The following is a 24,339-nucleotide window of genomic DNA, read 5'->3' as shown; positions in this document are numbered from 1 at the left end:
TCGTACTTTTACAGATGAAAATAATATAAAGTAGCAATTAAATTACATCTTGACATTTCTGTATAAAATTGAAACTGAGATGTTGCAACTGATTTTGTGGAAGTGAAAGAACTAAAGGTGCCTGGCACAGAATAATATTACAGATAATATAAATGATTTATTAATATCAGTCTTGACATCATGTTAAACATATAAACCCAATTTTTACAAATAACAATAAGGTACACCATGCCTATTAAGCTACATGAGACTAACACACATATATTCTACAGAATTATTAATTCTTGGTTAAACATATTTTATTCAACTTATCAGTAGCTGCTCACAATAAAACAGTTTCATAATTGACAAATTACAACCGCACTTATAAAACAATCAATGTGATAAATATTCAAACAAAGTTTATACAACATTAAAAAACTTACACCTACATATTAGATGATCTATCTTAACCAGGTCTTGGTTCCAAATATTCAATGTTCACTTTAATCAGTCATTCTTGGTGGGCTTATCTCATTTGTCTGTCAGTCCACAGGTCTCTATTAATCATGTTCACTAGTCAGTCAATGGGTCCTTTATCAGTTTTTGTTCCTGGGCCTGCCTTGTTTGGCAGAGTCTCTACCAGTCTTCATTCACAGACTAGTTCTAGGTGACATGTTCTAAACTGTCATGGCTCCGAGTAATGGTAGCTCAATGGTAGTGGTGACCACATTCTAGATGTAAAAGAGATTTTTAATACAAATATACAATTTAAAAAATTACTATAAAACCTTATTACTTATATATTTATAATTTTTATAACTTTATTGGCTGTTAATATTTAATTTATAAGTCAGATATCTTTATTTTCAATCAATTATTTCTAAGGACTAATTCACCATGTTGAGGAAAAATTATGTGAAACTAGCTAAAAATTATATGAAAAGCTTGACTTTATATTCAACATTCAACAGAGATGCTAACTGCATGAACATGTAAGTTTAAATTGTAAATTAGTTTGCAGATAAGAAAAATGCCATAGAATTAAATAGTACGCAATTCAAAAACCTGATGATTGGATACAAGTCATCAAACCTCCAAACAGTGCACCATAAACTATTTTCTGTTACCTTAATTTGGAACCATCAAATTAAGGTTAGCTTCTCGAGCAACTGACCCCATGAACATTTCTTCATCACCTCTCAAAGACAGAGATTCAACAAGAAGATTTTGTTTTGTGTCCTGTAAAAAACAAGATATGATAAACTCATACACTTGGCTTGACACACAGCTGATTTATTTTCTGCCATCGCTTATTTTTGTTCAGAGCCACAAAGAATATAAATAAAAATAAAATAATGAAGAATTAAGCCTCTGAATTCCAACACTCACATAAATAGCATTTAAAAATTCAATTCCTATCACCTCAAAAAAAAGTTCCATTACAAAGACAAATGGTTAATGCTATCTCTTAATCTAAGAATCATACAAAATCTATAAATGCTCTCTGTGATCAAAGTAAAGAGTTATTAAATGTTAAAGGAGGTGGTACAAACAGTTACCACTGTGCTTTAAAGAGTTAGTGAATTTACTGGACTGAACAATAAATAACATCATGGCAATCATAATTCTCACCAATTCTCATTTTAAAATATACATTTCTGAGGCACGATGTAGTTCACAGGACACTATATAGTTTCTCCCACTTATACAGTTTAAAATTACTGGTTACCACTAAACACTCAGTGTCTGGAAGCAACAGAACTGAATCATGTAATAAATCAAGAAAAATATGTGGCAATAACAAAATGCAATTTATATCTAGACTAGAGCATAACTATAATGTTTCTTGCCTTCAACATTGGAGCTCTTTCCCACCGTGACCTGCCACAGTTTTTGCACACTTGAAGTGGCACAAGATCAAGTGTCATGGTTCTGTTACTGCAATGTCCACACTTGAAGAATCTCTTAAATGTATTCACAGATCTGAGTGTGTGTGATTCTGACTTACACAACTCAGAGGGACCAAAGGCTATATAATTGCACTAGAAATAAAAATAAAAATACTTGAGACACAAAGCAACTTTAAACACAAATAAGAAAGGGAAAGAACACTAATAATAAGTACTACGCAGTTCATTTGTTAGTCGTTACTTAGTATATGTTACCAGAAATACCTAGTCTGTCCTAGGCAAAACTAGAATACCTAATGCAACCTAACCTAACCACATTTCTAATATCAACAAGTTTTTTTAGTTTTTCCTAGGAAAACTACTATAGTCAGATTTTGCATATTACCAGTAACATACACATATTTTCCTGTAAGTTAAAGTTCTTAATCTTGTTTCAAGGATATTGCAGTTGGAAGTGATCTTTTAAATAAATATATAAATAAAAATGTATATTACAGGTAACATTAGGTAAGCACTTCCATATCAACATTTTTCAAAGTCTACCAAAGTTTAAGAGTGTGCAGGGATGACATCTGCTAACGAGTTCATGTTGCACACATTATACTGAACATCTAAAAATAAAGATAGTAACTACATCGATATAAATGAAAAGATAAACTGTTAAATTCTTACTTTTGCACACTGTATTGCCTTGCAAGGAACTTTGTATGTCTCCATCATCTTTAGTTCCAATTGCTCCTTCTTCTCAAGTTTCTCAAAGTACTGATCCTGAACCAGTTCATCATTGGCCTGAAGAAGGTGCGTGTGTTTTGAAGTAGCCTTCATTAATTCCTGGAACTTCGAAGAGCTGAAAACATCCTTTAATAATTTAGGAGTTGACTCTCCTGTGTTTTGTGGAAGTCCTGGTCTGCTGTCTGAACCTGCCATAAAAAACATACCATATCTAATTCAATAAATTTTAGGTTGATAATCATCATCACTGCAGAAGCTTGACATTGAACCCAATCCTATGTCAGTTAAGATTATCACAACCTGCATCCTCATAATTCACTTTAGTATTATCAAGTTATCTAGGTGTTGGTATTAGGTGATCCACAAACTAAATAACAGCTGCCATGTTTAAAACATAATTTCCCCTGTCTGTTTTCAAATTCCAGAGTGAAAACCATGACAGATTTTTTTTGTAAATTTGTCTCAATGATACCAGCACACAACATTTCAATCATTAAGAATTTTTCTGTAGCAAATCCCCTGAAATATTTCATATACTGCAAAGGGATTTATGTACCGAGTCTGGAAATCACTGGTATATACAAAATAATGTAATTCCATTTGCACTTACCTTGATATCCTGAAGACAAGGCACCTACCACTCCTGTTCCACAGGTCTTTTCAATTTTCCTCTTTTTACCAATACTTTTGTCACCTCTTACACCATTTGGGTCCGACTTCTTCAAACGTCCATGGAGTTCGATCCACTTCTTGGCATTAATCTGGCAGTATTAAGATAAAAAGATTCAAGGTAAAATAAGGGGCAGAAAACCTTCTTTTAGATTCAAATATCATTAAAAACTATGGGACACAATTGGTGGGTGCAGTTATCATTTATTTTAAAATTATGAATCATACTACAAAATAAAAATAAATTTCCTTACCTTGGCCTGCTCCCTTTCCACTTTACTTGCAGGTACACTCAAATCAATATGACTGCCAGAAGTGGCAGAAATTTTTGGCACCTCTAACTTCAGAGGCTTTAGACTTGTTCCATCACCTGGCATGGCACTAAAATAAGCGAAGCTTTAAATCAGAGGACAGAACTGTCTTAAATAAATGTCTAGGTAATTTAATTTCTTTTACCATGATATTCAAATTGTTGAAAAACTACTGCAACAGATCCATTTCAAATAACTTAAGAAATAATGTAACAACAACCTGTCCTGTACAAGGGAGCACATGGGATATACATAAAGGTAGACGTATTGTAGATGTCGGCACGCCTACAAAAAAGAGTAATAAGCCTCATATTCTGGCTGCTTTAACCCTGAGGAAAAGAGTCCCTGCTAACCACTTAACAGGAGATCATGTGGACCCAAGAAATAAGTTGGATGTGGTGACAAAAAGAATCACTGCTGTTGCCAGGAATTGAATCCTGGTAAAACCAGACCACAGCCATTTATTTTACTATCTCAGCTAACAAAGTGTTAAATTAAAATTGAGAAAATCTGAAACTGCAGTATGGACTGCAGCAATGTAAGGTAAATTCTTAGAAATAGTGTAGCAACTCTTATATCTAGATGTGGCAATGTTACTTTGGAAATTGTACATTTTTATTACTAACTTACAACTTCTTTAGTTGTTCTGTTGTGGAAATCAAGTTCTTCACTTTCTCTGAATTTGCTTCTACTTTCATAACAGGCAGAGATTTTGTTTCAGATATACTCTGAACATCATATTTTGGGCTTCCCTGTGTTGAACAGGGTGCTTCACTTCCTTGCTTTAACTTTAGTAACCTCTCAGCATCACACTGTTCTTGGGTTGGGGGTTTCTGACTGTGCGGTAACACCATTCCACCAAAACGTGTTGGAGGTATGCTCCCGCCACTTGTTCTATTCAATGACAAGCACTTTAGCCGTTGCTCATCCTTTTGGTGCTGCTTCACATTACGTTTTGCTGGTACTGCTGTAAAACTCTTTCCTGCATAAAACACCTTAAAAAGAATAATTCTTCAGTTCTAATAAACAGTTCTAACATGGACTAATGTAAAACAGTTAATACCTTCAAGGTCATTTTAACTGGTATCAAGAATGGTGAACTATTATTGCTGCTCTGACGTATATCATAAACTTATCTGACAGGACAGTGCAGATGTAATGTTTCACTCATGCATTTGTACAACTAACATCAGTGTAGGATCCACAAGATACCCCCAAGAAGCTTGTATGTGCTAGATTCTAAATACCATAGTTCAAAACTATTAGTCTGTCTTAAATGAATCATGAGACAAAACCACTTTGCTGTGTAACAAGATTATAGCAATACAACAAATTCTCAAAACACACAAACTATAAACATAATCCCCACACAATGAAAGTCCAACAATTTGGGGTCTCTGACTTTGCTACATGGAAGTTTTATTGTAACAGACATGTTCACACAGCAAGCTGATAGAGAATTTAATATATAAAACGTTTCTTAAAACTGGACATTTTAACACAGAAACTCACCTCATTCTTTCCCAACACCTTATTCCGAATATTAACGAGGCCACTTCTTCCAGGAGAGTTCAACTCTGTTCTCTTTGAACACTTTTGATACTCCTGCTTCAAGTGGTACACACAGAATTCACATGTGTTCTTATTTACAAAGACTGTGCAGCGACCACCATTTTTCTTCCTGCAAATTAATGACCTAATACTAATAGCTTGTGCCACATGTGTTTACGTTCCATACAAGACATCTGGACACAAGACCTATAGGCTAGTAAGCTTCTCCAAACCCAAGCAGGGTCACACAGGATAATCTTACAAGTAGAAGTACAATACACAAACATCATTGTATTTTATATATACACAAATTTATGCAAGAAACATGATTCACACAATAATATACCTCACCAAAGGTATCAAATAATACAGTATTTATAAAATTATATTTGTACCGAAAAAAATAACATGCATTGCAGCAAGTTGTAATTTGATATGGTGTTAGTAAAATTATATTTCCTGGCCAACGAGTAAGTCCAAGATGTTAATAATGGAAAATATAAGAGAGTGCTGCAAACCCCTCTCTTCGTTCTAGATAAAAATGGAGACACTTGCTATGAAAGAGAAATAAAATAAATGGGAAATATTTTATTCACTTCATGCATACACCCACTAACATTGGGATTCAGAACATGCTTCTGTTTATGATTTAACACTTTCTAGATATTTTACTGCCCAAGGCTAACAACTTTTTCTAGGAGCTTCAACATAAGAATAATAAGCATAGTACTGAAACACACAAAATAAAACAGTTCAGAAAAAAGTACTTATCACAGCATTTGTTCAAAGACACACATAATTCATCTTTAATGTAAATATTCTTCAGAAGGATTTGTGGCTCCTGACCTTATAAATGATTCCTTCATTTCTACGTTATATGGTCATACTTAACTTATAGTACTGCTTTAAAATTCCAATTTAATATTTCACGATGAGACAATGAAAATGAACACAATGAGGAAATCCTTCAAGAGTATATTCAATACCCAGACAAATAACTTAGAACCATGGCCGATTCAGGTCCTTACTGTGACGAGTATGAAAATGGCTGTTTTCTGGGATGTTGTTTCACGTAGTCTGGTAGACAGTGGCTGGCATTTCAGCAGAGTCTACTGCCTCCATCATAGAGGCAGTAACTTCGTCTGACATGACAGTCAACACCCCAGAAGACAACCAACTTCAACACTGAATTACATAAACTGAAAACTTGAGTTGCATTGAACCAGAATTCCAATGTCTGAAATGTCATCTGAAGTGTGCATATTGATATAAAAATACTTGTAATTAACTCACATGGCTTTACAAATTCCCAAGTCCTTTGAAGTGCCCAAGATTAAAACTCTCTGAGCATTATCCACAGAAAGTGCTGCTTCATCCCCACTGTTTGACCTGTCAAATAAAAGAACACTTTCTATTATTTTCACTAACATATTTTTGACTATTTAATACAAAAGTTAAAATTGGCATAATTAAATCACCATCAGAGGTACAGTTAGATGTCAAAATTAATTCCTGCATCTTAAAAGTAGTTAATGATGCATACTCCTCATCACATAAAAGTCATAGTATTTTAAGACTCATTATTTTGAGTGGTACAGCAACACATGAACAACACACTAAAGAAAGAAAAAAAGCATCCCTGCTGCTTGTTAAGAACTGAATATCATCCTGTTTCCAAATATGGAGGACATCAGTAAAAAATTGAAAAAACTTGTTGACGACACAGACCGTCCAGCTGCAATTTATCTGTGTGGCAGTCAACGTAGGTGAAATTTCTCGACAAGGAATAACAAATTTGAAACCAGTCTTACCTTGTCTGTTTTGTATTTATACAGGAAAAAAACAAGTTTATTTTCTGTATCAAATTAGTGTTCATTTACAGTTTTATTAAAGTCTGATGCATCAATTAATAATGTTATGGTGTTGTGAAATATGCCAGGACGATTATGAATGGTATTCTGGGAAAGATATGAAAGTGACTACTATGTAAAACCATGAAATGGTCTCCAGGATGATACTCAAACCAGGACCTTTCAAATAAGATGCAGGAGCACCAACTATTACATTAGAGTGTTCACTGTGTTATAAACCTGTTTTCCAAAATGTTAGGATTCAGTACAGCTATGACTCTCCCTTCACTGGTCTTCCACAGTTCATTTGCTGCAGCTCTGAACAAGAATAATGAGAATGTCTTGAGGTCCTGCTTAAGATCACTCAATTTCCAGATGTAGTATTGTGAACCCTGTAAAAATGAACTGCTTTTAAATGTTCATGAGGTACAAGCATTTCACATCAAAATGGCATGGGTAATGGTCAACCATAGAATTACCATAGTACATATTTTCAACTATAATACATTTTTGCAGTTGACTTATAATTCACTTTTTTTAGATTTTAGTTTTTGAATAAAAACAATTTGAGTTCTGGAACAATGGGGATTATGACAGAAACATCCAATACAAATATTTACTGTAACACATTATATTACTCTGTACTTCTGCAAATTCTATTAATAATACCAATGCAGCTTCTCCACACTAGAGAATATTCATTCACACATTGTTACATACTGTTAGGAAAAGTAAAATAAAGTATTTTCTTATTGAATAAACTGTAGCCAACAACACTTTTTGGACATAATTCATACTCAATAATGAAATCTGAGATTTTAGGTTCTTATAGAGCCAATGTCAAGACCTGACCTAATCCTTATGGGGAAAAAAAATCTGGATGCATGTTCTAGAAATAATTTGACTATATTTTCCAGTATTTAACACCAGTAACATATGCTTACAAGTCAAAAATGCTTAAATCCTCCCTTCTATATTTCTCTTATCTGAGATGGAAGACATATATTTCTTTGAAACATTGATACGTGTCTACAAGACCAAAGCATCACAACTCAGAAGACTGCAATCATTACCATCTCTGCCATAAGAACCTTATATCTGAGGTACACTCTGTTTACTCATAAATCACAACCTTGAAGTTTACACAGTGTTTCATTTAAGTAGATAAAATCTAGCACCCTCAAACAGATCACTTCAAAAGCCAACACTATTTCTGTGCAACACCTTCTGGCAACTTGAAGGCTCATTTATTCTAGAGCATTAGCCACAGGGTTAAACAATTTAAACTACATACTTTCTGAGATGTTTTCAGGCATGATTTCTGGATTACAACTCCAGCAATGACCCAGTCTGACGACACTTTTCCAGTAGCTACATGGTGTTTCAATCTTGCTAATGGCACAGCTGCACGATCCTGCATCTTTTCTTTCAGTAATGTTGAAGACACCAAACGGTTTCTGTGAGAAATGGAAAAGCCCATTAATGAACCCTGATTCAATCCAAATTACATCTTCACAATCAAGTTTCTGATGATCAATATTAATGTTATCCTCCCACGTATGCCTTTGTTTACCAAGTGGTAATTTTAAAGATGTTTCATGCCAGATTTCACTTTCCTATTTCAAGAACATAGCCATCCCATGTTAACCATAATAGCCAAATTTAAAACTTTTTAATATGTAATTCCATATTATTCTTATAGTATATACTTAGTATGTAAAGATAAGAATACTTAACTGTGCACAGAAATTTAAAGCAGAAGAGGTCAAGGAATTCACTCTGGTGTTCATAAACAGGAAACTAGGAAGTAATGTTATTTTGCATCCATCACACAAATTAATTCTTGAATCATGGCCTGATGACAATGCAATGTAACATGTCCAAAAATTACTATCAAAAAGCCAGACTGATGATGTTTCTCAGAGCTGTGTCACTGTGTAGACTTGCTGTGAGTCTACAGTGTCATGACCCCGAAAAACAAGTCATCCTCACAGCCCGAAGAACCTCAAATCTTACAAGCCAGATTGAAATCATGTAAAATTCTGATGTACCAATGACATATTCAGTACCATGACTGGATAATTATACTGTATTTACAACACTCAAACATGTTATGACAATGCTTTTACTTACATGATACGAATTCCAAACACTGAATCTGTATAAACATCTGATGCGGGCTGTGGTAATGTTTCAGTATGAAATGCAGAAGGCACATTAGTGGAGGCACTGCTCTTCTGCCTATATGAACTGTGATTCGCAGGCAACACATATTCCTTACATGGCTCCTGTTTCTCAACAAGCATCTTCTTAAGAATTTTGCCATAATCAGAATACTCATCATCTGAAGAATCAGTATCACCACTATGGACTACAGTTTCAGACTTTAACGACAATTGATCTTCCGTATCAATTTTAGCTGGTGAACTATGACCAAACATGAGTTGGTGTTCAAAACTGTTGACAGGGACAAGTAAATTATTCCCATCAACGGCGACATCTCCACTGGAGCTTGGAACTTCATCAAATTTCATACATGATTTCAGTATCTCCAATGCATCATCTTCACAATCCTGTTCACTTTTTGAGCACCCAGCATTAACACCTGGCATATTTTCTTTGATGGCAATCAAAATTAAAATGTTACGACAGGATGCACAAGCCTAATAACAAAGCAAATCGATCGAATCAATAAGGTATGGGTGAAAGGCTGTGGAACTAGAAAGGACTCTATTGTATGGGTCAAGATTCGGTTAGGAAAATAAGTTTGATATTGTTACTAGAAGTTTGGTACAACTGCTAGATCGGCAAAACATGATTACTATACGTACTACAATACCTCACGCTGTAAAATTACAATGAAACAAATTTCAACAACAATAAAAATCTTTTTCGTTTAACGATGACACTTCTTTACTTTCCCTGCATTAAGTCACTGGCGCCAAATGTGTCATCAGTGTAACCAAAGCAACGAGTACATGATTCCCCAACGAATTTCCCCCCACCGGGTATATTTTCCATACTAAATTTTTCACAGCTGCATAAAGTGCAACTCAACATCCATCCTCAACCCGAAATTTTTATATAAATTAATGTGCAGATAAACAAGATTTCCGTGGTGGTTAAAACTATAATATTAACAAGTAGAGGTTATGTCGATAATCTGTGCTTACAAGTGGTGGGAAAAAGTCTCTCACCAACGGACGACGGAAATTAAACTCAACTGGGCTCGACGTCATCACTGTCAGTTAGTAGGGGTTCTTTACACCTTTGCATAAGTGAAGGACGCCATATGGGCCAGTTCATGTTTGTCTGTCTAGTCTCATCATATTACAATGACCTCTTATCACACTTGCAACAATGATGTCTTATACCACTGTTGCATTAACTATCCCCCTGGTTGCTTTGCAAATTTCACCACCTGTGATGCAGCATAAACACCATAGGAATTTTGTTGTACTCCAAAGAGTACACCTTTCTTACTGTTAAACAATAGCTGAACCATAAAATTAAGAAGTCCAATCCTAAACGAATGAAAAACATTTTAAACACAATTTCTTGTCTATTTTTTAAGTAATTTCTTGTCCAAGACATAACAAATTCTTGAGTTCTTCTACGGTTATAAATACCTCATCTAAAATATTAGTGTGCCCACAACATTTAGCATTACAGATCAGCTTACTGATAATACAGAATACAGGGCAGCAAACAATAATAACTTGCAAAACAGACACTCAAAATTTCAAGCATCCTTAGATGAAATAAAATACTTTCCGTTTATGAACAAAAATCAGTTTAAGGCCTGTCACAAATTTAATATAAATATTCTGCATTTTATTGCACACTACAACCAAAAAATACTCTAGTTCATAAACATATTAAGAACTATATACTATTGTAATGCCTAATTAAATACTAGTTACTTTCTGCAGATATCACAGCCAAATACTTGGCATTGGCAAGCACTCCTAAACCATATTATAAGACATCCAAGGTCTGAATCACAGATGGAGTAATACAACATAAGCCATACCATTATTTCTCACTTCACACTCAAATCACCAATTGTGCTACATTATTTCTCTTTACAATCTTGGTCTAATTACAGGGAGATGCTGAAAATTATGGCTTTCAAAGGGTGATTACAGCTTAATGAAAATTATGAACAGCGGAGGCATGGCATTCTTCACATTTATGAATCTCAACATGGCACACATATTTGCAACTATAATTGATTCTGCCAATTTAAAACCTATGGACCTCACTCTTAGACTATCAGGTTCCCTGTTACAAAATTAAAAATAAATATGAAGTAGATAATATAAAATACAAGCATTGAATATAAATATGTACAGAGAGAATAAGTACAATTGTTACCCTTTTTATCATCATTAATCTGTCCCCTGCCAAATCCAAGAGACAGACATTCCCAGAATTATTAAATTCACTATCATAGCCATATTTCAGAACCTTCAAAATTTGCCAACAATGAAGTCTGTTCCACTATAATTTATAACTGAATAACACATTTACTGTATACAACACTGAAGTCAACATGTCATTGAAATGGGTCCTCAAATATTTGTAAAATTAGTAATGGTAAAGGTAGAGTTGTCCCAGTGCTTAATTAAGCCATGGAGATATACAGGGGAGTGGAGGTACAGCTCCATACATTCTTATCCTCAGTACTAAATGTGCGTGGGTGGTCAGCTACTGAGTAAGAGGCTGGGTGGGCACTAGAGCTGGTCTGGATGTGATGACAAAAATAATTACAGTGTTTTTGTCATAAAATACTGAGGTGCAGCTGGTGATTACACAGTGGGTTAATTGTTTAAAAACACAAGACAGACTTATTTCACACTATTACAATTGATTACTTCATGGACTGCTGTCTGCCACTACAGAAATCACAATCCTAATTATCTGGATATAAATGTTTTCTTCTACAGCATAATACAATTCTTCCAGATTTCCATAACTTGTTCACTCTTGCCAATCAGTTGGAACAGGCCATTTCCACTTGACAATCTACTACTGAACCAGCATATGCCACAGACGGTATTACGACTTGCAATCATTTTCAGAATAATCTATGCTAGCTGACATGTCTCTAGTGTGGTGTCAAGAGAACGTGCTGTTTGCTATCAAGCTGCTCACAAACTGTTTCATTAATTCCAAATATGTGTGTACTGGTTCACACATTTGTCTTACCTGTTCTCACACTTTAATTATGGCACGTGTAAATAGTAAAACATCCAGGGAAAGAATTACATTAAAACAGAAGGAATAAAATAATATGCCTACATAATATAAATCTATAAATAACTGGTATATTTTAAGAAAGCCCCCCCACCCCACCCCAAACTGCCCACACCTTCTGCTTTGCTCTCTATATATTTTTATTTACTTTAATTACTACATAAAGATTCTCCATAACAATCAGAACAAAGCTCTAAATAAAATCCCTCAGAAATACAAATTATGTTCAGCCACAAATGCAAATAACAAATGCATAACAAATTTTGGTCAGGAAACCTGAAGATGGGAGGATGATATTAAAATTGATCTTAAGGAAACTTGATGGAAGGATGTGGACCTGATACATGACTTAAGGATAGGTACTGTTGTACCCATTGTAAACAAAGTAATAAAACGTAAGATTTCAGATTCTCATAATGTGAAGCATGAAGGTAACTGTCTTCTGTTCTCTGAACTGAACTCTGTTCAATGGATTTCTGAAGTATGGAGCAACACACAAATTGTGGAAGACTGAAAAATGGGTTGTAAATGGAAAACAAATTAATTCCTCCACTAACAAAACTAATTACAAAAGAAGAACAAGAAGCAATTAAAGTTGTTGGCCCGCCCACATGTAGTTTACACACTTTATAAAAGAGAAACAAAAAAGATGAGGGAAAGTTTTTTCATAAATTATACATCAGCTACAAATCTGCACTACGAATTGAATAACTTGCCTATATCTAATGCAGAATTCAAGTCAGAACTCTTTTCCGAAGAGCTAAGGAAATATTCAGATATTGAAATGTACAGGCCTACACATAAACCTATAAGGCTTGCCACTAAAGTGTTTTTCTGGAAAATTATACAAGTGGCAATGCACAAGCCTGCATAAGTAAGATAACGTGTCATATTGACACGAAAATCACGACCATGCTGAAGTTCATCTGCAACAAAAAAATTATTATCAAATTAATGAATAATTTACAGGAGCTTAAGGACAAAAAATTACTTATATATTAATTTTAACATGGAGACATTTTATTGCCAATGCAAAAATTCAGAGGTAAAAGAAAAAGACATAGTCTCTCCCCTTTACAATAACAAACATCCCGACCTAGAGAGACCGGATATGTGGAATGGATAGTTACATTAAAAGTTTGTTGAAGAACAAAGTACTGTAGGCATAACTGAAGTACTTTCATGCACTTAAAGTTTCAAAGCAGCTTGAACTTCACTTCCTTTTTAGCAGACAGAGAAGATTATTCTTTTATAGGGACCAAATTCAACTTACACAGTATATGGCAATGTACAAACGCTCAACTACAGCAGAATGCTGCAGCAATAGGGTTAGATAAATGACTGACCTATACATAATTATTAAATAATTTTTGGCACTGTTTCAAATGTCGGATTATGTAGTACCAAATGATGTGTAAGATTATGTACAAGAAATTTTAAAGAATTATGCAGGAGATGGGAGTGGCCTACTAGAAGGTACCACTCAAACCAGCATTTATATGGAAGAACTGAAGAAATCTACTTAAATCCTCAGTCCAGTCTAAAAAATGTACTTTGGTTTTGAAGTTACCACAAGCATTTAACCTAAATAATTAGACTGTGAACAGAAGCATTTTATAATACACGGTTCATTAAAATGTGGAAGTCTGTAATACAAGCATTAATTTTGGCCTGTTATTTCTTATCTACACAGTATTCTGACTCTGAAAACAGGTACTTTGACACATATACGCACCCACACACACATTATCCTTCAGCGTGTACCCCTCAGCACATTTGTCACACATGTCTGGACCATCACTTTGACAGCTTTCACAAGCCCTGTCACACGCTGCAAAAAAAGAAAAACTTTTGATACTGCCATATGGTCATAATTCTATACAGGCAGATAAGATTTCTATTTCACAAGCATAATGTCAAAGAACTGTGCCATCAACATACAACTGAAGAGTGTCTGGAATATACTCTAGTTTTAAGTATTATGCATTAAAGTATAAAAAATCATAGCAGCAAACTTTACCTAAACAAGTATATGAACCATCGTTGTTCACACAGAATTCATTCGTCTTGCAGATGCTTGGAGTTATGAAGCACTCATTTACATCCAGACATCCCTTCTCTGCATCCATAAACCAGCCAGAACTGCACACAGAACATCCTGCAACATGTCAAAATAAACACAAAGGCTATGGATTTGAAGGTATGGGTGTAACTTCAGTTGAGGTACACGGGTGCTTTCTTTAAAGTACGACATCCATAAAGTCTCAGAACAAATAATTAAATTTTACATGTATTCTATGCATAGTTCCAATATTCTGTTGTAACACTACATGTATAGTGAGTTATGTGAGGCTTTGATTAGATGTTTTCTGCTGTGTGGTAGACATGAAGTTTCCACCCACTTTTCAAGATTGTATGTCAATAGAGCTGTCTGAATCTGAGTCTGCAGCTTAAACACCTGACAAAGAAGTATCACTGTCAGGCTCAATACAAATGTCTTCCATTTCACCATCATAACCGACAGAGTTACTTGTGTTAAAATAATCACAAAATAATAACAATACTTTGAAAATAATATGGCAATGACACACAATATGTATCAGAAGTACTTGCAAAAACCCACTGAATAAAGGTATGGAGATATTAGAATAAAGACAGTGAAGTAGAAAAGAAATCTACAGGAGCTGGTATTTGTCAGAAAACCACCAAACACTGGTTATACCTAGCAAGAAGTGCAAATTATTGCCAGAAAGTAAAGACATTGGGATAGTAATTCAAAACTGCAAACCACCAACTGCTGTGAATTAATTTTGAATAATAGAAAACATTCTGAGGAAAAATTTCACCATGAGTTAAATCTAGATAGTAACAAAAGTGGTTAAGGTAGTTTCTGATAAGATATCTCACAGATTAGTTTTCATTCCCTTTTCAAAATTACAGGAACGTGGACAAACAGAAATGGTTAAACACTACAAACCTTTAGGCCCAGCCTGAGAGCAGATTCCTTGACAAGAAGCATGACAAGGAGAACAGAGCAGTTTCTCCTCGTCTCGATATGACTCGTAATATGTGGAAGCACAAGAATCGCAGAACTCTCCTTCATATCCTGGGTCACAACTGCATTTACCATTTCCCTTTCTTGTTCCTGCGCCCTTGACAAATAAATACGTTTACATTAATAACAGCAATGGCAATCTCTCCTGGAGTTCTTTTAGCTTTGAAAGCATTCGGTGGACTATTTTCATAAAGAACAGTTAAGGACATAAATGCATTAGAAAATACTTGCATCCAAACAAGGAAAAAGAATTATATTTGGATACGTACACAATGGAAAAATCAAGCATAACAAGGAACTGTAGACATGGCTAAAATACTTAAAATTAAATGTATTCAGCCTTTTGACATGAAATATGTCAACACATCTTTTATACTATTTGGGTCTTTGTTGCTTATCTATTTGCATAGGTCCAGCCTCACCCAGATGCATGTTTTGATAAGGACAGAAACTGACAAGATCACTGGTAAATAATCTGTCCATACAGCAAGAGGTGATAGGTTCAGTTTTATATTGCCAGATTTTATTAAAGAAAATTTTGCTTTTAAATTAAAAGTATTTTAACTTGTAATTAATTCAGGCATACTGAGATAAAAATAAGCTAAGACTCTCAGTAAATTGTATAGCAATGAGGAATGTCAGCAGTAGACAAATATCTGGGAATAAATTATTGAAATCAATGAAAAAAGCAAACCTGCAAAGAACGCATCATGCAAATACATGTCCAAAGAATTGTAGGACACCATCTAATGCTTGTCAACAACACTTTTTCAATTACACTGATTACACAGTATTAAATGACAAAATAATCATGGATGATGAACTGGAATAGATGTGCAAGGAAGTGGTCACAAAACTACTTCAAGGTACCATTCCAGCATTTCTCCGAAGTGTCTGAGACAAATCAGAAACCTCAATCAGGACATCTGTTCTCTGGTTCACAATTTAAACCAAGAACCTCCCAAATACAAATCAGAAATGGTAATCACTTTATTGTGAAATTTGTTCCACTCTGGTTTATATCTGTATGAGCAATGCCATTTTCACAACTGGTTATAATAAAAATGTTCTGGCAAAGCCAAAGTTTGAGTTTCAGACCATAAAGTTCAATCAGCTTTCGAAATAAAAACCATGTACTATATTGCTCAACAGCAGGTATGCTGATGAAAAAGTGTTGTCTAGTTGTATGAAGCATTAGTATACTGATTGATGTATGTGAGATTTCAGGTTCTCACAGTGGCGAGTATGAAGATGGACATCTCCAGGGTTGTTGCACTGATTAGTCTGATAGAAGTTTACACATTGCCCTGATGATGATGGCTCCAAGCACCTCTGAAAAATCAGTAAACTTCTACCAAACTAAATAGTGCAACCATCCTGGAGGCCGCCATCTTTGCTGACGTTCAGCACATATAAAGCTAGTATATGTAACACAACAGTAGTGCTATGGTCAAAAGCCTACCTTACATTTGCCACTCTTGTTGCACACATTGTTTGGGAAACCGGGACATGGTTTGCAGTCAGCACCATAGTGATTATCTGGACAACAGTACTTTAACGTGTCAATGCAGAGGTATTTATACATATCTTCATCTTGTCTTTGAAACCACCATTCATCAATATACTGTTCTGTTTCTTCAGACAAAGAATGACACTGAAACAGTATAAAACCTTACTCAAGAATTTTTCTTTTGATAGGTATGCTTAATGTTACAATAACATCTGCTGAAACATGTTTACATCATACAATATATATTAATACATAATAAAGGCTTCTCCTAAATGTTTCATCAGCAACACTTCTTCTTTTTCTCAATAAATTTCCACATTATATGGGTTATTTACCACAAGCACCTAAACTTTATGTAGTGTCCTCTTAAAGGACGTGGAGAATAAGTAACAAATTAATAGAATTATTTCAGACAAATTGCAGTCAACAAACTGTCCAGACATAATAAATTCCAGTCAGTTTACAAGATGGTCAACATTAAACCTGAGACCATCAAGCTCTTTTTATTTCCTTACACAGAGAAATGGTATTCAAATGATTTATCCACTCTACCTATAAAAGTGGATGTTGAGGAAAGTAACAGAAAGTACAAATTATTGTACATCATCAGAGACGAAAGAGTATTTCAATGATAAAAAATCTCAATCAAGAATTTATAAATTTGCACCTTAAAAAATTTAACATTACTGTACTTCAAATATTTCCCTCAATATTTCCTTATAGATATAAATCTTAGTATCAAGCTTTAGAATACTATCCCAATTATTAAGCTCACTTGGTCCTTGCCCCTTTCCACATCGGCACAGAGTTTTTCTTGAATCTCTACAAGACGCACTTCACTACGAGAGTAGCTACCAAGACGTTCTTCCTCCCACGCTGCATCACCACCTTCAAACTTCCCACGGGCTGTTCTCTCCATTTCCTAAACACACAAATATCTTCAGTCAATCATAAATCCTCTTGTTAATTCCTTTCAATTCCACATTCGACTGCCAAGCTTACCTTCTTGAAGGAATCCACAAACACCCTGCAGGCTTGGCATGGAGGAAGTTTGACTGTATGAAGTGTTTTTTTAATTGCCTTTCTCTCTTGATTTGGATCATGTCCATATCCAACAATCACAAACGCAGTTAATAACAGAAGAAACATAATATATACAGCCATTGCACCACCTGTAAAAGACTTTAGACTTAAAGTATTGTATTTTATTGTACTGTACAGATAATTTTTGAGCTAGATCATCCTTGAGAGGCCAAAAGAAACTGAAAAACAGCATTGACATTGTGCTCGGCAAACTTTCTATTAATATGGCTGAGAGGGATGGAGAAGGTTGACAAAGGCCAACAATGTCACTGAAGCAGAATCCTCTTGCATTATATTTCTGTCCTTGTGTAACACATTTTCTCTCATCACCAATGTCATTTGTTTTGCTGACATTATACAAAAATATCATTGCAAAACTGTAACACAGATTAGTAGATTAAAATAAAAGTAAGACAAGCTAAAAAATTGTGTCGTATGAAGAAACCAGAACCAAGATTAGAGAATGTGTAAACCCTTATTTTTGCATTCCCTAGATCCCGTAAAGAATAGATTTTTGGAACAAAGATTACTCTGTCCTTGCGAATTTGACATTAGAAACCAAGCAATTAAAGTAAAGCTGGTGTGTGACAAATTATACTTATCCAATTTTCATTAACTGTCCACTGGACACCTTCTTTCACGAAACTGGACAGTTTGACGAATGCACTACTGCAGGGGTTGGAGTAGCCACAGATCATTGTAATATTAGGTTATGTAACAAACTTATACAAAATCCACGTTCTCGTTTCTGCTGTTTATAACTGTTAATCTGTTTCACATTGATATATAATATTCTTTGGCATTCACTCTTTTCACCAATATATATAGCAAATAACAAACTTTAATTTCACAGCATTAGGTGTGAAATCTAGCACACCATGCGGCTTTACGCCAAATTTCAAGCAAATTGTTCCCAGTGTAAATTTTCTAATCTCTTGGTCAACATTACTATTTCGTTAAGCCTTTACATTGTTGTAATTTGTCTGAAGCCAAGTTAAAAACGTAATCGTATATAACATGTATCTTACGTAAACTTACTGTAGTATTATTTGGAAGTAAAGTTTCATGCAGATTTACCTACAAAACAACCCCCCTAACCCGGAAACCATTCAGCAACATCCAATGATTTTTTTTAAAGTCAACTTGATGGGGGGACCTTAATTTGTTGTTTCACTATTATAGGTTATAGTAATCGATATCAGGTAACCAACACAAAGATCCGTTTCTGAAAAATTCTCTCACTTTCTTGTAACAGTAATGGTTACCAATGTTTCAAAGGTGCTAATGGCATGACCAATACGCCCTTCATTCCTGTCGTCGTAACAACCTGGTTATCTATGCCTGAAGTCCTATTTCAGTGGTTCATATTTGTTTGAAGTCCCTCTAGGAGAAGCATAATGCATACACAATAACTAATACAATTTATTTCCTATTCATACAGAGTTCATTGGCAACTACCTCAAACTCTTGTCAGTATATGATTTGTCAAATCTGACCTTCCAGTGAAAATGGCTAATAGCTGACACTCGTACTTTTAGTTTGATGGTTTGGAAACTTCGGTCATGAAGCGACGGAAACGACAATATGTGTACTTGCGGTTACATTAATAGTAAAACCGAATATTATTTTAATCTAATTTAAATAAATGGCCAGAGATAACTACCGAAATAAGTCAAGGCGGTGAGACTTTAAAATAGTCTAACCTTTCCGACATAGCATAAATAGATAGCTTTTGGTGTCTCGTATTGTGTTTGGGTGTCAATTTCAATTTTAGTACGAACTTATTTACCTAGTATACGTTTACTGTCTTGCTATTTTATATTACTATGTAGGTGGAGATGTTAGAATAAGTGAATTTCCAAGATTTCTCAAAAATCCGGCATGCATTAATTAACCAGGGTATCTTTAATAAAGGTTAGACCTTGTGCGAGACGAAAAACGCTGTAATAATCAGGGGCGAGGGGGTTCTAAACTATGACTTCTTATGGATCCAAAAAGAACCTAACATATGGGCCAAAATATGGTTACAATTTTTCCATTTAAAAGCTTCAACTTCACTTAAAATACTGCTCACTGTCTCTAGTGATTTGATATTAGAAGCACCGAAACAGAATAGGCTCTCTGCCATGCCATTCGAAGATCATCGTTATCGGAAATAACGCAATCCCATCTCTTTTGTCATACATTTTACGTGGAAGATATCGGAGTAGTATGTTAAATGTGTGTGAGTAGGTATAGGAAGGTTTGAGGAGCTATTATTTGCACTATTGTGATGCATAATGTGTGGCGTATGGCTTTTCCTGCCTCCCTCCAACGGCTGTTCTTTGGCCCATTAGTTCCCCTTACACCCATTAAACAGGAAGCTGAAACATTGTGATTCGTTGAATAATTATACAATCATGTTTGGAGGGTTGAATTACCTCGTTATCAAATCGGGTAAAAATCACACTTATGTTATCAAAAGTGTTTTCTTAAGCAGATTATGAAAAATTGAAAATTTGGCACCTTTTTAAAACAAACTTTATGCTATAAAATATGTTCTTTCTCAAAGCATGAATAATACACCATTTTTGTCAAATGTGTTATGTGCGCTGAAAACTAAACACAGTTCTTTTTGGTGCATTGAAGACAGACAGGTTCCTATTACATTACAAAGTTGACTTTGTAAAAAGTGTGAAAATTGCACTCCTTGATAAGGTCATACCGTCTGATCAAAGAAATCTTTTGTGAAGTGGGTTAAGGTGCTAATACTGTTTTAAAGGTGTAACAATCATATCCAGGGCTCAACAAATCCCAGGTGTTAAGTTGCCACAGTGTCTTGTATTTAATTATGGCGTGTAATATTCTGTAGAGTATTATTATAACATTTAAAAATATGAATTTGATATGTTCTAAAGTAGGAGCTGCAGGTTCCAATCGCAGCCTGCATCTTCAGCTGATGACAGAAGTGCAGGCCTTTTCCTAATTTCTAATGTGCCTAGTTTGTGAATAAGCAGTGGGTAAAATTGACTTCAGTTCATTGGATCCTTCATGTTATATTAAAGAGACCATTTAACCTGATGTTTCTCTAGTATGTCCTCACTTATTGAATGCTAAATAAATGCTGTAGTAAATTATCAGCACAAGAGATATCACAACAAATGATAAGATATACAAGAATGAAAGTTGAAAACATTAAGAACTCTGTATGTATTCATGAGCAGTACTCAGGTCTTAGAAACTGAATTACTCAAAACCTAAGATAAACAATTTAACACATTGAGGTATTGAATTATAGTATTATTTTTGCAGAGAATTCAGTTTTTTTTTATCATTTTAAGAATGTCTAGAAAAGTGCTGGGTCTGAGCAATACAGTGAAAGTTTGAACCTCTATGTATACATTTAATTTCAAAATCGATTTATTTTATTCATTATGCTACATTTATTTTTGTGAATCAAATCTGTAAATGATCTGTACATTTTAATTTTAATATCAATATTCGTTTTAAGTTTATTTACATTAAATGAATAGAATGAGAAATTTTATCAATTCCCATGAAATAATTGTAGCTAAGACCTTAAATGAAATATAATCTATTAAGTATAATGTGTCAGGTTGTGTTGCATGTAAGGCACTTTGAGGTACACAGAGTAAACAAGTGAATATGAAAGGCTGCAAGGTTTCAGATGCAAACCGCAATCGTACAGTTGGTGTCGCATGCCAGACATTGGATGAACTAAAAGTTAAGGGATCTCAGAAGTTATGTATTAAAAAGAATGTCCGAGTACAACTGCTGGATGGAACCTTCGTGAATGATGAGGATTATTTTCAGACTTTGCCATCACAGACTGTATTCCTGCTACTTAAACCTGGTGAAAGTGCTTTCACTGGAGCTGACATTCTATACAATGCACTTCAGGCTGTGAATTTAGACTATCTTAGAGCTGGTAAAGAAGTTCAGAAATTCTTCACTCAAAATGTGAAAGAAAAGGTTATGAACCTTGCAAAGTTACTTAATAAAGCCTCTCACATACAAAATGTGCAACTGAGCAAGAAGGCAGATGATCCAGACTGGTTTGAAGGCACAGAGTCTAGATCAGCCACCAAAGAAGAATTCATGGCTAGAAGATCACAGGACAGGATAAGAGGTTACATGTACAAAACTCAAGATGATCTTAAGAAGTCTGAAGCCTACCAGAATGATCAGATATGTCAGAAGAAACTGACAGAGGCTCTTCAGGAAATGAACCTTAGGCTGAAAGCAAACAAATATTTTCGTGATTATTTTGATCGTAGTGCTGTGTCAGACAGACTATGTGATAGTGCAGGTACTTTTCAATGCAAAGGTCGCTGGGATTTGCCTCGTTGTCGATATAAGGGAGTTGTGACCAATCACCATATGATTAATCCATATGCAAGCAGGGAATCCAGAATTGTGTTCTCAACATGGAATTTTGATCATGTAGTGGAGAGGTCACGGAGCGTTGTGCCAGCTTTTCTGGAAGCAGCAAAACTGGCTTCAAATAACAACACTGCCATAAATACAAATTACTTTTATAGACTTCTTTTTACAACTGACAATTTGAAGTTGGTACATATTGTTTGTCATGATAAAGGTGCACATAATGTACAGTGTGATCCTTGTAAGTTCACTGTAAGTAAATCTGTGGTGTAGGGCAGCAAGAAAGTTTATGCTTGCTTGTCTTGTTAAATTCTCACACACTTTAATACTAGACTCATAGGATCTTATCACTAAACCTTATCTTGTGGCTCATAGCCTATTTCTTTGAGGTTCATTTTAATATTATCCTCCAATCTTTGGGAAGGTTTCCCAGGTAGTATATTCCTTAGAGGTTTATGAATAAAATTTAATGTTCATAACACTGCAGATAATCAAAATACTGAATGAATGTAAATCAGCTTTTACCCTGTCCATATGATGATTTTTGTAATGTGTATACAGAATTTTACAATGTGGTCAAAGTTATTTCAATTTTTTTATTAATTTGTTTTATAACTGAAGACATGGGAGCTATAGTGGGTTAGCCTTTAGATTAAATGTACATTAAGTTAGATGTGGTTGCTCTAATTCAACTAAGACACAAATTTAAAGGTAACTACATGTGGCTTAGCCTGCTTGTATGTAATAGCAGAGGGTGACAGATTACATGTTTTCATTAGTCCAGATTTTCCAACTTTGTATGTTTCTCCCAGGTATTTCATTGTAGATCTCTGAAAAGTGATCGTCTAACTGAATTTGCGTAATTCACCAAGCTCTTTGGTACAGTTGTAGTAGTATTCTACCCTGATGCTGTATTATCAAAGTCAGTAACATCTGTGATTCTATCTTTCTTCCATTAAACTATAATGCATAAATGGGTATACTGCTGAATGATCTGTTCCAGGAATGAGTCACCTCTTTGAACTTGGGAGGGAAAAGAAAAGTGATTATTTTAGGCTAATATACAGTATGTGCAGCAACTTTGTCAAAAGTGCAGGATCTTGTTCCAGAGATCATTCCCAATCAGAAATGTCATATAAACATCGTCAGCAGGAACTTCACATTTTCCATAGACTTCCATGTATGGGATTACATGAAAAACAGTGTATGACAACAAAGTAAACAGTAGAACAACTACATAACCAAATTTTTGATGCTGCAAGATGAAGGAATGACCCAAGTGTTCTGTATAAGGTTCAAATTATCTTTAATTTAAAAATCCATAGCTCAGTTATAGTTGAGAAATGAACCTGTGTTCACATGACATTTCTGACTGGGAATGACTTCAAGACAAAGCTCCTGAAGTATTGACAAAATTACTGGACACTCTGTATACCATACAAACACTAGCAAACTTTGGTAAGAAGGTGTAAAGACTGACCATATTATAATCAGAACCAGGTGCAGTATAATGATGCATCAAACTAGTGACACTGCAGCTATTCCCAGTTACAGCATTTGTAGTTATGGTTGATTCATGACTGCAACAGCAGGTTCAGTTGGTATCTAGGGGAGTTTGTGTGTGGAAGAATGTGCAGTTATTGTTGGTAAACATGGTGTTCATGTGGAATGTATCAACATTGTAATTAACTGAATGTTCTCCATGTATAAAAGTCAACAAAATAAACTGAATGTAACATTTAAGGAATACTTTAATTCCCCATTCTTTCTCACCCTTCTTACTTTAACCTTTATTGTACTGGAATTTGTAGTTAAACCACAAACTAAATAACTATGGCGTGAACATTAGTGGTATACTTGGGTGGCACCTGGCAAGATGGATCACATGAAACCACAACTCACAGGTGATAAAAGTTATGTCCAGTATTATGTCTATTTATGATGTTACAATTCTTCTGAATGAAATAATTTTTATATTCATTGATTTAGTATCATCCACCACCTTTCTGTCTTCTTTTCTCTTTGTGGTTGGGGGGGGGGAAAG

General features: G+C 34.8%; 3 protein-coding genes across 6 annotated transcripts; 1 reads left to right on the top strand and 2 right to left on the bottom strand.

The window, feature by feature from the left end:
* Positions 1–144: 144 nt before the first annotated feature.
* On the bottom strand, positions 145–10,053 carry Mcm10 (minichromosome maintenance 10 homolog). The gene is made up of 13 exons (XM_022071472.2): positions 9,837–10,053; positions 9,139–9,668; positions 8,300–8,462; positions 7,246–7,397; positions 6,449–6,544; positions 5,117–5,285; positions 4,235–4,599; positions 3,548–3,674; positions 3,235–3,385; positions 2,565–2,812; positions 1,833–2,024; positions 1,110–1,221; positions 145–713 (listed from the first exon to the last, which is right to left on the bottom strand). Exons 2-12 carry the CDS (start codon positions 9,615–9,617, stop codon positions 1,111–1,113), a joined length of 2,253 nt encoding a protein of 750 aa, XP_021927164.1. The 5' UTR covers positions 9,618–9,668; positions 9,837–10,053; the 3' UTR covers positions 145–713; position 1,110.
* A 764-nt stretch (positions 10,054–10,817) lies between these two features.
* On the bottom strand, positions 10,818–19,459 carry Creld (Cysteine rich with EGF like domains). Of its 4 annotated transcripts, none has more exons than XM_022071482.2 (8): positions 19,371–19,459; positions 17,832–18,001; positions 17,605–17,751; positions 16,782–16,973; positions 15,242–15,416; positions 14,285–14,422; positions 14,000–14,095; positions 10,818–13,190 (listed from the first exon to the last, which is right to left on the bottom strand). In XM_022071482.2, the coding sequence occupies exons 2-8, from the start codon at positions 17,991–17,993 to the stop codon at positions 12,961–12,963; spliced, it is 1,140 nt and encodes a 379-aa protein (XP_021927174.1). In that variant the 5' UTR covers positions 17,994–18,001; positions 19,371–19,459; the 3' UTR covers positions 10,818–12,960. The 4 variants fall into 4 exon arrangements, with proteins under 4 accessions (XP_021927174.1, XP_087211942.1, XP_021927172.1 ...); XM_087355816.1 differs by lacking the exon at positions 19,371–19,459 and adding an exon at positions 18,994–19,205; XM_022071480.2 differs by lacking the exon at positions 19,371–19,459 and adding an exon at positions 18,951–19,204.
* Drep4 (DNA fragmentation factor-related protein 4) lies at positions 19,438–24,038 on the top strand. Its single transcript, XM_022071483.2, has one exon. The coding sequence runs from the start codon at positions 21,558–21,560 to the stop codon at positions 22,566–22,568; it is 1,011 nt and encodes a 336-aa protein (XP_021927175.2). The 5' UTR covers positions 19,438–21,557; the 3' UTR covers positions 22,569–24,038.
* The last annotated feature ends 301 nt before the right edge of the window (positions 24,039–24,339 follow it).

This window comes from Zootermopsis nevadensis, unplaced genomic scaffold (assembly GCF_977971745.1).
Source record: "Zootermopsis nevadensis isolate Lab colony 2312 unplaced genomic scaffold, Znev_1.0 Znev_ptg000025l, whole genome shotgun sequence".
Lineage (NCBI taxonomy): Eukaryota > Metazoa > Arthropoda > Insecta > Blattodea > Termopsidae > Zootermopsis > Zootermopsis nevadensis.
Note: the sequence above shows the minus strand (reverse complement) of the source record. Positions and strands in the feature narration are given on the sequence as shown.

What these genes read in the sequence shown, in the direction of transcription:
- Mcm10 (XM_022071472.2), bottom strand. Translation starts at nt 9,617, where the DNA reads ATGCCAGGTGTTAATGCTGGGTGCTCAAAAAGTGAACAGGATTGTGAA. An exon ending in GCCTGAAAACATCTCAGAAA is followed by an intron (nt 7,398 to 8,299) that starts GTATGTAGTTTA and finishes TCATTTTTACAG; the next exon opens with GGTTCACAATACTACATCTG. An exon ending in TTGGGAATTTGTAAAGCCAT is followed by an intron (nt 5,286 to 6,448) that starts GTGAGTTAATTA and finishes ATTAATTTGCAG; the next exon opens with GAAGAAAAATGGTGGTCGCT.
- Creld (XM_087355816.1), bottom strand. Translation starts at nt 19,021, where the DNA reads ATGGTTTCCGGGTTAGGGGGGTTGTTTT. An exon ending in TTGTGGATTCCTTCAAGAAG is followed by an intron (nt 17,752 to 17,831) that starts GTAAGCTTGGCA and finishes TTGTGTGTTTAG; the next exon opens with GAAATGGAGAGAACAGCCCG. An exon ending in ACAAGAGTGGCAAATGTAAG is followed by an intron (nt 15,417 to 16,781) that starts GTAGGCTTTTGA and finishes TTATTTGTCAAG; the next exon opens with GGCGCAGGAACAAGAAAGGG.
- Drep4 (XM_022071483.2), top strand. Translation starts at nt 21,558, where the DNA reads ATGAAAGGCTGCAAGGTTTCAGATGCAAACCGCAATCGTACAGTTGGT.